General features: G+C 41.2%; 1 protein-coding gene across 42 annotated transcripts in view; it reads right to left on the bottom strand.

Moving 5' to 3' along the window:
- Window positions 1-15,184, bottom strand: part of MAGI1 (membrane associated guanylate kinase, WW and PDZ domain containing 1) — a 481,773-nt gene that overhangs the window by 40,946 nt on the left and 425,643 nt on the right. For all 42 annotated transcript variants that reach the window (XM_039548079.1, XM_039548081.1, XM_039548082.1 and 39 more), the window contains one exon: window positions 1,660-1,691. In XM_039548079.1, the coding sequence (XP_039404013.1) occupies window positions 1,660-1,691 (32 nt within the window). The remainder of the gene's footprint in view (window positions 1-1,659; window positions 1,692-15,184) is intronic.

Here is a 15,184-nt window from a genome sequence, read left to right as displayed (position 1 = left end):
TACAAGCAAATTCCATGGGGGGAAAATAATAACTACAGCTGGGGGCTGGTAAATTCGCTGAAGACTCCAGAACTACACCTGTTTGTAAACAGTCTCTTTGTTCATACAGAGAGGATTATCTCTAAATGGATTTAGGTTTCTCACAGATTTAAAATGCTTCTAATGAATCATTGTTCACTTGGCAGGTGTTTAGCACAGCATCAGATTAATAAGGAGATGATGCTACCTTATGTGATTCTGTGAGGGCACCTGTTTTCAAAAATCAAAGTTCATTCATCATATGACGGTTTAATGAATAAAGGTTATAAATGTCTAACATCAATTCAACTATTCCTTCTCTGTCAGGGGAAAAAATACAGCCGCAAAAAATAATCTGCGTGGCTTGTACATTTTTACACACTTGTTTCTATTTTACTAAAGGCTGAATTAATCTTTGACTATGACACAGAAGTAAATGCATACGGTCTGACATTTCTGTGATTTGAGTGAAGCACAAACTGCACTTCTCCCTCTTAACATTAATGCAAACTGACAATGGTATAGGCCTGAAGTCATGTGACTTTAATCAGCACTGCTCTAAGCCATCAGAATCACATTAATTATTTCAGGACTATCTTTTTGGATGAAGAGAGAACTTGCATTAAAAGCAGGAGATTCTGCTCATCTTCTTAACAAACCTCTTACCGAGCTTTACCGAAAGGTGGACTGTTAGCAGCTGCAGCTATCGGCGCTCACAACAGACTGTCAGTGAACTTATAGTATTGCAAAGACCTCACTCATGTGACTTTCCCAAAGCTATTGGGAAAGAAGTCTCCCTTCTTCACTACCCCTTCAAATAAATGGAAACTTTCCCCTTGTAAATCTCTCATTTCCTGTAAAATATTCATCCCTTTTCCAGGCTCATAAACATCACGTTATTTTTGTTCCACTAGACTAGGAGCTGAGCTTTAATGACACTTTAGACCATAGCTTCTAAGCTATTAGCTAACATGTCAACCAGCTAACGGTTCTACAGGGAAACAAGATTAGAAAGGATAGGAAAATATTGATTTATTTTTCTTCTCTTGCCCTTTTTTTTTTTTTTTTTTTTTTTAAATAAAGGATCCCACACCTGCAGTACAATACTGCTAAAGCCAAGCTAAACAACAAAAGATGCCCTACACAACAATCAAGATATTTCCAGTGCTGGGGCAGCTAACAGTATCCGCTGGAAACTGTAAATATGCATGATTTGTCTTTCTGTAAATACACATGCTTTAATATTTCATAAAATCATTCAGCAGCTGGTGCATGAGAAAGATCAGGGAGTAAATGCAAAAGGTCGGAGTTTATGGACACCGCTGATAGGAATTGCTTGCTGGAAAGAAGGTGGAGCGTCCCGTCTTTCAAAAGGAAAACAATGGCTTTTGGGGGGATTTAGGGGAGGAGGTAACGGAGGAGAAGCTCACTCAGCGGGGAAGATGATCAGTAAACCTCTAGCCTTATTTGCCAACAAGCTCCCTTTCTGTTCTGAATTCTTCTCTCAATTCACCATGCAGCACAAGCTGTGCAAGGCAATCCGTGTTGGAACAGAAAGACAACTTAAAACAATCAACACCCCACATTAAGAAAAAAAAATCAAAACCCCTCACACAAAACAGTAGGTGAGAAGGTACTTACCGACTTTGGGCTCTTCTTTGGGACTGGCAATCCTGAAAAAAGGCAACAAGGAAAAAATAAACATTAGCATATAAATGTTACTTTCCTTTAAGAAAAAATCCCTAGGTGTATCATCTGAATGTAGCCATCTGCAGAGTTATGTCAGATTTCGCTCTAGCATTGGAGTTACCAGTCTGTTCATATCGAATCAAAGAGGAGAGAGAGGGAGAGATCTGCATTAGCTATGCTGACTTGTGCTGCGGCAGCCTGGAGGCTGGGGAAAGAAATTCACAGACCTCAGTGGCCTGGGAAATTGAACACTTGGACAGAATCTCAAACGCTCCCCTGGATTAAGAGAGACTTAGCTTACAATTAAGCCAAGGATATTTCCTTTTGACGCGATTGGCTTGTCAATTTTATCGGACCAATCAGAACCACAGAAGAGAAACAGGTTGATTTTTAAAAAAGTGTCTCTCTAGAAATAGATTTTTAAAAGCAAATTTGTATTGGCTTAGATGAGAGGCTCAGACTGGCAAAGCAAAACAAAAGCACAAAGAGGGATAATCTTTATCCCTAAAAGAGATCATTTACAAATATGGATGTTACTGACAAAATACACACGTTTTCTTCAAGTCCACCCTAGATACATAGCTATATGATCAATTTCAGATTGCTGTAGCTTGAAAATAAAATGCTCAGAATGTCTTGACCCTGATGTGCACGTAGTGGGCTGAGGTGAAAGGTTTAGGTAGTTCTGGATGACGGGAATTTTTGGGGATGATCAATGATCATGATCAAAATGCAAAGAAAAACAATTTAAAGCATGCAGTAGAAGAGAGAAGGGTGATTTTGCCATTGGAAGCCAGCCCAACAGTCAATTTCTATTGACTTCCTCTATCAGTGGCACAATGGCCAATGGCAACGAGCTGTAAACTTGTTGGAGATGACCTACGATATAGGAAAGGCTATTTTGAGCAGACAGATCAAAGAGAAAAAGAAATTATTTTCAATTAAAAAAAAAGCCTCCTGCCTCAAATCTGTTTCCTTATGTGGCATTCCAGAAAAAATAAATATAAAACCAAAACACAGATTACACTGCATATTAAGTGCTCAGTAATTCGGACACTCAAAATCTGCTTTCATCTTTAGGATGCGATTTATGTGGCATTTATGCAGCATTATGTTTCCTACTTTATACACTTCGTTGCACTAAAAACCATGCTCCTGTCTAACTTTTATACAGGAAGTAAAACAAGTTATGCAACTGAAATATGAATTGTTATAGCAAGAAGCTCATCTTACGGTAATTTGCAAGGTATCGTCTCTGAATATGGAATGTCCACAATTACAAATGATAAACAGTACTCGCTTACCGCCTGCTGTCAGACTTGTATGTAAATAAGACTGCATAATACCAAATGCTGTAGTCAGGTTTTATATTAATTGTTTTCAATGATTGGGGAGCATTAGTGCTCTAGACATTATCCTGTTTGGTGCATTAACAGCAAATAACTAAGACCCTCTAGGGCAGTGATTGATTGTTGGGTAGTGGAACATCAAAACTGTTTACACTAAACAAATAAGATTGCAGCTTTGTTCTTCTGCAGACATTGTCTGCATTCATGTAACACACTCAAAGAATAAAGCACCAACAGTTTTCATGGCAAGTCACATTTGTAATAGGCAGTTTATCACATATTATATATTTGCATTCTTTGCAAGAGACACTCTTTCTGATTAAATGGATACATCACCCACACACACACCCACACACCAGAGTTGGCACTATAGCAATCCAGTTGTTCTCCAAAAGTTAAAACTGTCGATGCAACTGAACTGTAGGTTTAAAGTGAACTAGAGATTTAGTTTATTGCACCAGGGTCATTACATGTTAAAATTTAATAAATATGAACTTCTGAACAAACCTCTCCTTCAAAATTTGTCATTAATTTCAGCTGCTACAATCCAAAGAGATCGAAAATGGCTGAGAAATGATGGAAAATACACACAAGGCCATTGTTTGACAGGCCCTCCAAAGGCTCATGAATCTTATTGTGTCACTGCTCTATGTCAGACTTTGCTACAGAGCAAACAATAATTGACTTTTTACCAAAACAAGTAACTGTACATGTTCAAAACACATCAGTAACTTTTGTTGGGACAAAATCGGGTGATAACTTGCATTAATACTTTGCTGTAAAAATTTATTTTAAATCAAGACCTAATTTAAAATCCGAGTTCCTGCAGTTGTGGGCCAAACTTGGAGATAACAGACCCCAGTTTCTAACATGCATTCCCAGCTGAAGGAAAGGATACAGTATAGAGCAATAAGACACATCTGCACGCAGAGACAACTCCTGAGGGGGCTGTTACTAGTGAGAACACACTCATTGAGGGGGAAACTAATGGCACAAAGTAATAGGCGGCGTAACTTTTAGCCAGTTGCCACTGCTCATCAAATTCAGGATGGGAAGGACCAAAGGTGCTACTGGCTGGTGAGTGGTTTATGTAAAGCTGGTGCTAGAATCATAGAATATCAGGGTTGGAAGGGACCTCAGGAGGTATCTAGTCCAACCCTCTGCTCAAAGCAGGACCAATCCCCAGACAGATTTTTGCCCCAGATCCCTATATGGCCCCCTCAAGGATTGAACTCACAACCCTGGGTTTAGCAGGCCAATGCTCAAACCACTGAGCTATCCCTCCCAACCCCTAGCAGATATACATCTGCCTCTGAAACGCACATCGCTACAAGTGGCATCTTGGTTGGAAATCCCAGCAGAAAGGACGAGGACTTAAAAGGCACAAAGAATGAACTACCTGTTTCTCGCTACAGAGGTCATAGCAGGTCATGGTGGAATCCATGCACGGGGGTGGCCTGGGAAAGTCTGTACTGCCACTGTCTAGGTTGTACCAGCTCTGTGGTTAAATACAGACATTTAGGGCCAGACTTTTAAAGGTACTTAGGCCCCTACGGAGATTTTCTAAAGTATCGAGGTGTCTAACTGCCATTGATTTCAAAGCCCACCAGACAACCAAATACCTTTTAAAATCTGTCCCTTGGGCAACAAGGCTGACATCTTCACTATCAAAATATTTTTTAGGAAAGTGCATTCAAATAGCAAAAGAGGGGCTGTTGCCACCAGTTAGCGGTGGTTAAAACAAGACAGCACACCTGGGACACACTCTCCTTATGACCTAGATAAGTGTTTCTCAACCTTTTTGATACCAGGGACTGGTTTACTGCCTTCCTAAACTGTGTCAGGAGATCTCAGGGACCGGTGTCGGTCCACAGCCCTGTCGCTGAGAAACACTGACCTAGAGCCCCTCCAATGGGCAAGGATCCTCATAGAGAAAGTTTACAAATGTGACTCAAATTAAATCAATCAGAAAACACAAATTACTCCCCTGTAAAAAGCCAATGTAATCAAGCAACTGCTTAATGGCAAAATACCAGTGATCGCTGCGCAATCTTTAAATACAAAAAGGGATTGTATTCTAAATTCACAGAGTCACCAAGAATGGGTACATACACGGTTAGTAAAAAAACCTAACCAAATGCAGGGATCTAAATTAAGCCAGTTATCAGTGAGATTATCACAGTTATCTTAACAAAAAGCTCTCATTTTCTTCCCCAGAACTCCCTAAAGCTCTATGTACAGCTGGCCACATCCATCTGCTAGACTATATTTTGGAACATAGGGAGAAAAATGTAAATTGCTCAGCAAGTTTTATATCACAATTTCACTATCTAGAGCAACCTTCCTATGAAACGCTGTGAAGGAGGCATTGTAACTCATGGATTAGACACAGAGTTTTAATTTAATATTAGCTGGTATGTTTATGCTGTTTTAAAACTGCATCATTTTAAATGTCTTTTTGGTATATTTCAAATCTAGAAAGCACTGATAAAAAACAGTTATGCGAGCCATACAAAAGCTGTATACACTGTGTGAAATCAACCCCAAATTCTGCTGTTTCTAGTATATAAAGTATCCAAATTCCAAATATCCGTGTTCACTAAACATATGCAAAAAGCAAGGCTGCACACACTGCAGTCTGGCAGGGTTGTGGTGTCCCCTGAAACATAATAGACAATAAGGGCCACTAGAGGGCTGACAAACTATTTAAAGGGACACTACCCAATTCCTGTATATTACTACTCCTGGGGGAATTTTGTGCCACTGTGCATACGCAGAATTCACGTTCCCCACAGATTTCTTTGTTCCCTTGCAGAAAATGGCTTTCTGACGGGGAAGCTGCAAGAGCAATCACGCATCACTCCCTAGTTGTGCGGGTACATTGTTTCAGGCACCCGAAGCAGCTGGCGGAGAGGTAAATCACCGCAGGGCTGGGGACCACCCTGCCAGTGGCTCCTACCCTGAGCTGGCATCAGCTGCTAATCCTGGCTGGGCTGGAGGCAGGAGAGGATGAGACTTCCTCTTCCCCTGCAAGGAGGGCTGGGGCTGTGTCCGACCTACCCCCAGAAATCTCCCCCAGCTGCAGGAAGCTCAGCATCCTCCCCCTGCTTCCTGCCCCCATCGCTCCTCATCTGTGGGCAGAGGGGTCACTGTACAGGGAGCAGTTCCCCCCCAACATCTGGAGCCCCCTGGCACCCAGACCATCACTACTGAGCTCCCTACACCCCAAACCCCACCCTGACTAGCCCCACGCCCTTGAACCTCCACATCCAGATCCCCAAACCACTGACTCACAACTAGCTGCACCCAGACCCCCCCACCAAGCCCCACTCCTCCAGCACACAGATCCCCCTGCTGAGATCCCCAAACCTCTCCACTGAGCCCCAACCACTTTCTCTTGGAACCCCCTGAAACATCCCATTGCCCCTGCACCTGGAACCCCCTCAATGAGCCTCTGTGCATCCAGATCCCCCACACCCAACCCCCCTCCTCCACTGAGCTACCTGCACCTAGATTGTTCCACACTGAGATCCTGCCTGGTTACGCCTGCCTGCTCCACACCTAGTGCACCTGGCGCAGAGCCCCAGGGGGTTTCTGGGGCAGGCCCAGGCCTTGTGCTGTGTCAGGGTTGGGTGCAGCCTCATCACTGAGTCCGTGTCCCAGGGGTGGAGGATGGAGAGGCTGCAGGGTGATCCCCATCTTCATACTGCCAGTGGCCTGTGCTCCCCACTACCATGCTGGAGCCTCCGCATTTATTTACTGACAAATAAAACTTGCAGAATTTTAAAATATTGTGCACAGCATTTTTAATTTTTTGGCACTGAATGCCCTCAGGAGTAATGTTACAGAAAGATCGTAGACTACTCCACAGTCACATGCGTAAGAGCCGAGGGGTCAAAAGCACTGAATGACTTCAATTCCAAGAGGATTTCAGCTGATACTGAGAGTATTCATCAGCACTTGGCAGGATGGGGTCTTCGAACAAGTGGCGGCAAATTGACTGGTAGTCACTGAATCATAGAATATCAGGGTTGGAAGGGACCTCAGGAGGTATCTAGTCCAACCCCCTGCCCAAAGCAGGACCAATCCCCAACTAAATCATCCCAGCCCAAGCTTTGTCAAGCCTGACCTTAAAAACCTCTAAGGAAGGAGATTCCACCACCTCCCTAGGTAACCCATTCCAGTGCTTCACCACCCTCCTAGCGAAAAAGTTTTTCCTAATATCCAACCTAAACCTCCCACACTGCAACTTGAGACCATTACTCCTTGTTCTGTCATCTGGTACGACTGAGAACAATCTAGATCCATCCTCTTTGGAACCCCCTTTCAGGTTCAAAAGCAGCTAATCAAATCCCCCCTCATTCTTCTCTTCTGCAGACTAAATAATCCCAGTTCCCTCAGCCTATCTTCATAAATCATGTGCTCCAGGCCCCTAATCATTTTTGTTGCCCTCCGCTGGACTCTTTCCAATTTTTCCACATCCTTCTTGTAGTGGGGGGCCCAAAACTGGACACAGTACTCCAGATGAGGTCTCACCAATGCCGAATAGAGGGGAATGATCACGTCCCTCGATCTGCTGGCAATGCTTCTACTTATACAGCCCAAAATGCTGTTAGCCTTCTTGGCAACAAGGGCACACTGTTGACTCATATCCAGCTTCTCATCCACTGTGACCCCTAGGTCCTTTTCTGCAGAACTGCTGTTTAGCCAGTCGGTCCCTAGTCTGTAGCAGTGCATGGGATTCTTCCGTTCTAAGTGCAGGACTCTGCACTTGTCCTTGTTGAACCTCAGATTTCTTTTGGCTCAATCCTCTAATTTCTCTAGGTCCCTCTGTACCCTATCTCTACCTTCCAGCATATCTACCACTCCTCCCAGTTCAGTGTCATCTGCAAACTTGCGGAGGGTGCAGTTCACACCATCCTCCAGGTCGTTAATGAAGATATTGAACAAAACCGGCCCCAGGACCGACCCTTGGGGCACTCCACTTGATACCGGCTGCCAACTAGACATGGAGCCATTGATCACAACCTGTTGAGCCCGATGATCTAGCCAGCTTACTAACCACCTTATAGTCCAATCATCCGGCCCATACTTTTTTAACTTGCTGGCAAGAATACTGTGGGAGACCATATCAAAAGCTTTGCTAAAGTCAAGGAATAATACGTCCACTGCTTTCCCCTCATCCACAGAGCCAGTTCTCTCATCATAGAGGCAATTAGGTTAGTCAGGCATGACTTGCCCTTGGTGAATCCATGCTGACTGTTCCTGATCACTTTTCTCTCCCCTAAGTGCTTCAGAATTGATTCCTTGAGGACCTGCTCCATGATTTTCCAGGGACTGAGGTGAGGCTGACTGGCCTATGAGTCAATGTTTAGTTTTCATTTCCGATCAGAACAGCCTGAGAGATGTTTGCAAACAACAGCAAAGCAAATGGTAGATGAACTGGGTTGAAAAGGTCAAGAGTTGGTTTCGCCATTATTTTGGCTAGAGCACAGAATGCAGGACAGCAGGAAATTAATAAAAACACAAAAAATCATTAAGGATTGTGGCAGTGGGCTAACATTTACTGGGGGAAAACAGCTGCATGAAAAAATAAGCAACCCACTGAATACTGCTTTTTTACATTGTGCTGAATAATAACCAAAAAGGGTATCATCCACCAAGACACATATTTGGCAAGAGGTGCAGAGAAATACTGGAGCCAGAGGTAAAGGCCTACTTACCCAGCAGCACACATCAATCTCTATGTTTTCTGAGTGAAAAACAAGGAGCTCTAAGTAATTAACAGTAATGGCCATTCATGTTGTTGGGGAAAATAATAATTCTGAATAAACCATTGCCAAAAGATGTTTAATGAAGGATGCATACTATTTTTAAAAACTGATGGGAGCTGCTCTTTTCCAGATTGAAAAAAAACCACCCACGCAGTAATTGAAAAAAAAGAGAGCACAAGTCTGCATACAGCCATAAACAGCACCATCAAGAAAAAGACCCAGTCCTGCAACAGTATAACTTTTCTGCTTGTCATAGTGATCTGCATTATAACAGCGTTACTGTACTAGCATAAAGATAAGCTATGCAATATTAGCTTTAAGCCAAAGAATAATTTGCACCGAAGGAATGCAGGCCTGCTATAAATCAAAGGTTGGTGACTAGCAAACAAAATGAACAATGCTCCAGTTCTAAAATGCTAATGCTTGAGAAACGTGTTTTTTAGGAGCCCAAACACAGGTATTATTAACCCACTGGCATGAGCAAATAGAGTTCCCAAAAACCACACTACAATATATTATTGCCGTCGACAAGAATTTCAGTCCCAGTGGACCTTAAGAAGTTAAATCATATCCTCAATTATTATTCGCTCCTGTTTTGGATGCTAAACAAATTACCAATAATTTGAATTTTGATTCTGTGGTCATACTTTCAAGGTCTCAAATAAGAACTTATATTAGAAGTAATAAGAAAGATGTGAAACTTTAATAAAATGCTAATTGATTACTCCAAGTATATCAATGCAACTGTGTAACAAGATATGTATCACTTAGCTAGTCGTTTACCACTAATAAAGATGACATTACAGTAATCAGATAGCTTGAGGGATTGGTAATTACATAAAGAGTCACCATTTCATGACCAAAGCAGTTTCACCCACTCTTATGATTTTATTGCAAATCTCATTAAATTAAATCTTTTTCTTAAAGCCCAAGCCCCTGGATTCATGTGTTTCTCTGAGATTCTCAGCATTCATTACAAAACCCAGTATTTCTAGTCCTGGTTGTGAAGAAAAGCCTGAGAACGTGAACCTTAAAGCCTCCAATACAAGAAGTAAACTAAAGTGAGCCCTTTTAAAAAATAAAAATGATGATTTGTAGGCCGTTCTCATGATTTTTGGCACATGACTCTCATGTTTTGATCACTTGGGGCAGACAACGCTGCCAGAGGTTGCCGCCGTCTGAAGGCTCTTCACTGAACGAACTGCAATGAATTCAGTGTCTCAATCCAATTTCCAGTGCACAGTTGTCTGAGTGTAAGTCCCAGCACCGTAACAACAGGCACGTCTGCTGGCAGGTCAAGCAGAAAGGCCAAGTACTCAGTGAGCATGGACGCTGAACTACCTCCGACCGTTCGAAGGGATGCCCTCCAGGTTAAGCACTGAGGCACATCGGTGAAGGAGCGCACAAAAACATGTTCTGCTGTTGTCAGTGTTGCATTCGTTCTGATCACAAGCAATTTTTATCTCCGGGGATTTTATAGCACTATTAACAAGGTATAAATTCACACCCCAATAATGTTCCGTTTGGGACAAGCTCTCTTCTTTTGTGTGTGTACAACTGCCACACAATGGGCTTATGGGCACAACTGTGGTATTAGTATCAATAAACAACGTTTTCAATAATCAGCTGATATATTAAGTGAGAGGCCTATTCCAGCCACTGGAAGGTAAGCAGGTGGATTGTGACGGAACACAATGGAGTTATACCCACTTTCAGGAGGGCTGAATGTATTAAAATTCAAATCTACATTTACTCTAAAATAAATGAGGGGCTAAACAGAACTCTTTCAATCACTGGATTCAAAGCATTCCCTAAAATCCGAACCCTTTAGACACAGAGGGGAGTTAACTAGTCCTAGAACGCAGAGTTTATTTGTCCCTTCCACTCCTATAGTTCTACGATTCTGTCACTGAAAATATCTCCTTGTTGGTTCCTCCATGTACCACAGTGCTCCTGACCTCTTGTGACAGCTTGGGCCTGCCACTTCCCCGCCCTGGAACTCGGCCTCCCCTCCCACGCTTCATCTGCCTTGTTTATCGAGAGGGTGAGCTCTGCAAGGCACGGACTGTCTCTCACTGTGGGTATGTCTGCCCTGTATTCTTAGCACACCTAACCCGACTCCCATCCACATCCCAAAACTCCAGCTCAAGTTAAGTGGGATCTTGAGCTTGAGGTAGCTGGTCTATCATGGGGGTGGGTTGGAGCTGAAATGCCTCTGAAGCTCTAGAAATGCCATGGGAATTCAGCGCCTAGCACAAAGGGGCCCTGATCCCAACTGGGGCCTCTAAGCGTTACTGTCATATAAATAATAAGAAATAAAAATAACTGTACGTTTAGTACCCCCCCCCACACACACACACAGAGGGTGCACCATGGTCTGGATGGGGAAAAAAAGAATCACATTAAGAACATGAAGGTATATCTGTAGTTAAACTCAGAATGGAGAGGTACAGAACTGACAAGTGCTAGGGTATTTATTATAATGCATAGTTGGTTTCAAAATAAAAACGTAATCAAATAAAACTCAAACCATTAGGAGAGACTTACCGTCCCTGTCAACTTTTACCGACTCACGACTGCTGTTAAGGGACTATTACTCTCCATTTAATCAATTATACCAATAAACGGAGCCAGGCACCTTTTCCTTGAAGCCAGGCACCTCATTAATTCTGTTATTGTTGATATTACGATGTTTAATCAGTCTTACTGCAGCCTTTTCGCCCAGCCTGGATGTGGCCAAGAACTACATTAAACACAAACTTGTAGTCACTGAAGCTGTCCCACACGCTCAGCATATAAAGGTAGGAGGAAAGGGTTTGGTTTTAGAAGCTAGAATAAAATGTGCTGCATTCCCCTAGCTTATTATTCCAAGTCTGCACGATTCGCTGGTATGTGAGAAATGTTGAGGGAACCGTGAGGCACGTCTCAAGTTAAATTGGCATCGTTTAATGCATCGTATAAGGTTCTGCTGTGCCACCTTGTGTTACATCGCATCACATCTGATATAAAACAACGGTGCACGGCTTGACTTGCTCCTACACTACAAGTTCAACAATTAAGAAAAAAAACTTTCAAAACCCACAAACGTAAAAAAAAAACCACACCTTAAAAGTGTCATAGTTTTAGTAATTCTTTTCTTAAGCCAGCCCCATCTTTTCCTCTGAAAGGGCCGATTCCCTTCTGAAAGTTAAAGTAGTTCACACAGTGAGAGGATTTCAGGCAATTTGCTGCTAGGAAATCCTTTGATTTTTCTTGATGATTTATAACTGATCTGAACTCTTCCATACACCATGAGAGTTGCATTCCTGAGACTCACATACACTACACTACTACGTACAATTTTAGGAAATCATTTTAGCCCTTAAAAAAAGGAGTTTTGTGATGAAACACCATGAACTGTATCAGTTACTGACTTTTACCCTATCCTAATATTCAAAGTGACTGTGGAGATCAGATGATGTACACATCTATGAGGAACAAACAGTCTGACACAGATGTGTCACACTACCGTAAAAATGAACGGTAACTGATGTAACACTAATATTTGCCCTAAATACAGATTACATGGGCATTTATCAGTTTGCTCCACTCCACTTCATGCTCAAATAGTAGCAACACTAGATACGTTGATTATAGGTAGTGGAGATAAAAACAATGCTATGTTTTAAATGACTAATGGATTAATCTTGGGTAGTTTTATACACCATACCATCAGAAACTGGAGAGTCCTATAGGCAATAAAAATGCATACATATCAGTGTTTCCAATTCTCACAATTTTGTCACGAGTGTTGTGGTATTTGGTGATTCCCTTAAAGCTCCAGATCCAGGAGTCAGGTGATTACGTAAGACTCTCAGCTTTTACTAAAAAAAAGTTTCTAGTTGACATGTCTACAGCAAAAAAAGCTTGAAAATAAGAACCCCGAAAGCTCCAAAACATAGCAAAAAGAATCCCCACATTTAATATTTTAAAAATCTCATGAAATCAAGTATATTTCTTGATTTGTAGGAACCTGGCTCATGATTCTAGAATGCCTAGGGCTGGCAATACTGACTTTTGTTTCTAGTACCAGATTCTCATTTGATTTGGATTACTTTCATTTAGCCATTCACACCAGAGTTTCTAAGTTAAGTGACATGATTTAGATTCCTCTCTCTGTCTCACATTAACGAATTAGCAGCAATTTTAATCTAAACTGAGGCCCAGTCTCTTTGTTTGTGGGTCTAATTTGCGCCTGCAAATGCCCTTTTAGTGCAAACATTAGTAACTATACATCAAGACAACTTGATATGCGACTATTAAAACCTGAACACACACTTCACTGCAGGCATTGAAAGACCGGGTGAAATCCTGGCCTGAAGTAAACTGAAGTTTTACCATTCACTGGGGACAGGATTTCACCCTCTGTGGTTTTTGTGGATGCAAGCTGTGGCCACAAAATGTATAAATATTATTAATGCGAAGAACTGATTTAAAAAGTTAGTTGAGGCTTATTTTTGTCACAAAAGAGAAAACAAGTTTCAGTCGGGCTGCTTTACACACCAATTACTGGAAATCAGTGCACCATGCTGCATAGCAATATAGACCACTGTCCCAAAAAGGCACATCTGATGCTCCTTTGCCGCTTAGACAGAAGAGGTAACTTTCATTGTGAATGTGAAAAACACACCCTTACCAAAATGTTCATATGAAATATGAACAGGCCTGGCAGAATTCAATTTTAATTTTTTAAAATAGTTTCAAAGGATAATATTATGGGTTTTAAACTATTTTTTAAAAATCTATTGAAAGTTTCATGGTTACGAGAAATGATGGGAGAGCTCAGACAACAATTATTTAATGACACTAGGTATTGATATTCAAAAAGTTAAAGCTTTCTAATCATTACAACACAAACCGTCAACATCACATTTCAAAATATACCAAGTAAATATTCTGAAGTCAAACGTTAGTAAGTTCTCAAGCAGATTTTTCTTACTTTGTCTATCTATAAATTGTTATCATCATTGATGGAAACATTTTGTCATCGGTTGTGTGCGTACTGTGAAATCAACGTTTGCCAACATTTACTGATAAAGATCTAATCCTTCCAAGCCTATCTAACTCTCAACTTTTTCCTAACCTTTCATTTAATCTATTCTTCTGATTTTAGCCAATTCCTGTTTCTGTTACTCTGTAAACTAGTTACTAAGCGGAATGACCATGGTAAGAGACTGAGAAAATGTGATATTTAAACTTGCTTTAAAGTCTCACCAAGTTTGTGAGCCTTGTTAGAATTTATTTCCACTCAATGGAGAGAAGAGAATGGGCAAAAGATGACCAGATACTTTGGGAAAGAGAAGTCACCATTCCCAGATTTAAATGTTCCTTCAGAACTGCTACTTCTCCACTAATCAAGTAATCCATGAAAAACAGGAAGCGTATGTTAAAATTATATTAACTTTGGGCCAGTGCTTTAACTTGCCCCCTAATTTATTTTTACTAGAGAAAAAATTCCAGTATGAGAAAATGTTCATGAAATTTAACGTGTATTTTTCAATGCAATTTTCAGACCAGCTCTAATTTTCACTCATCTGATTTCCTCCTTCCCATACAAATTTCTCTAAAGGAAACAGTAACTTGAAACAGCACATGAAGTTAACTGATTTATTACATATTTTAAAGATTTCTAATAAGAGTCCTAATTAAATGAAGAAAACACCTTGTAATACAGAATCTTAACTATCAAATCAGTTTAGTTTTCTTCTATTTTTAATCATGCTACAATTCTGACACATATTTACATCATTTTTCACCTTATCTTTGGCACTTATAAGCTATCAAACATAAGCCATCACGATCTATTCGTGGATAGCATTATTCATGCTAAAGCACCATGGAGTATTACCTTGTATATTTGCAAATAGCTTATACAGAGATGATAAGGTGTTGGTGAAGGATCCAATGAACAGGTTTCAAGGGAGATGACTGAATACAAGTGAGTGTGAAGCTCTGCTTGTTTTATCCATGACAGAGGGTTAGGAGAGAGAAGCCAAGGAGAAGAGAGGACTCCTGAGATGGGATTTGAAAAGAGCTAGGGTCAGTCGGGCACGCCATATGGCAAGAACATCAGGCTGATTTCCAAGGACCAGGAATTAGAGATGTTTCTGATGAAGGAAGAAGCTGCCACAGTTTGGGCTAATAGTTTGGTCAGTTGGGACGTAAGGGAGACCAATTATAATTGAGGGAATTACAACACTCAAGATGAGACTGGGGGAGGACACAAGGTAGGGCGTTTTGAAGGATCTGGTATTTACTACTGGATTGCAATGAACACCAATGATTTAAAAGAAAAAAAAACACAGGAGAAAATTA

The sequence above is a fragment of the Mauremys reevesii genome, linkage group 7 (assembly GCF_016161935.1).
Source record: "Mauremys reevesii isolate NIE-2019 linkage group 7, ASM1616193v1, whole genome shotgun sequence".
Classification (NCBI taxonomy): Eukaryota; Metazoa; Chordata; order Testudines; family Geoemydidae; genus Mauremys; species Mauremys reevesii.
The sequence above is the reverse complement of the archived record's forward strand: the minus strand, read 5'-3'. Positions and strand labels throughout refer to the sequence as shown.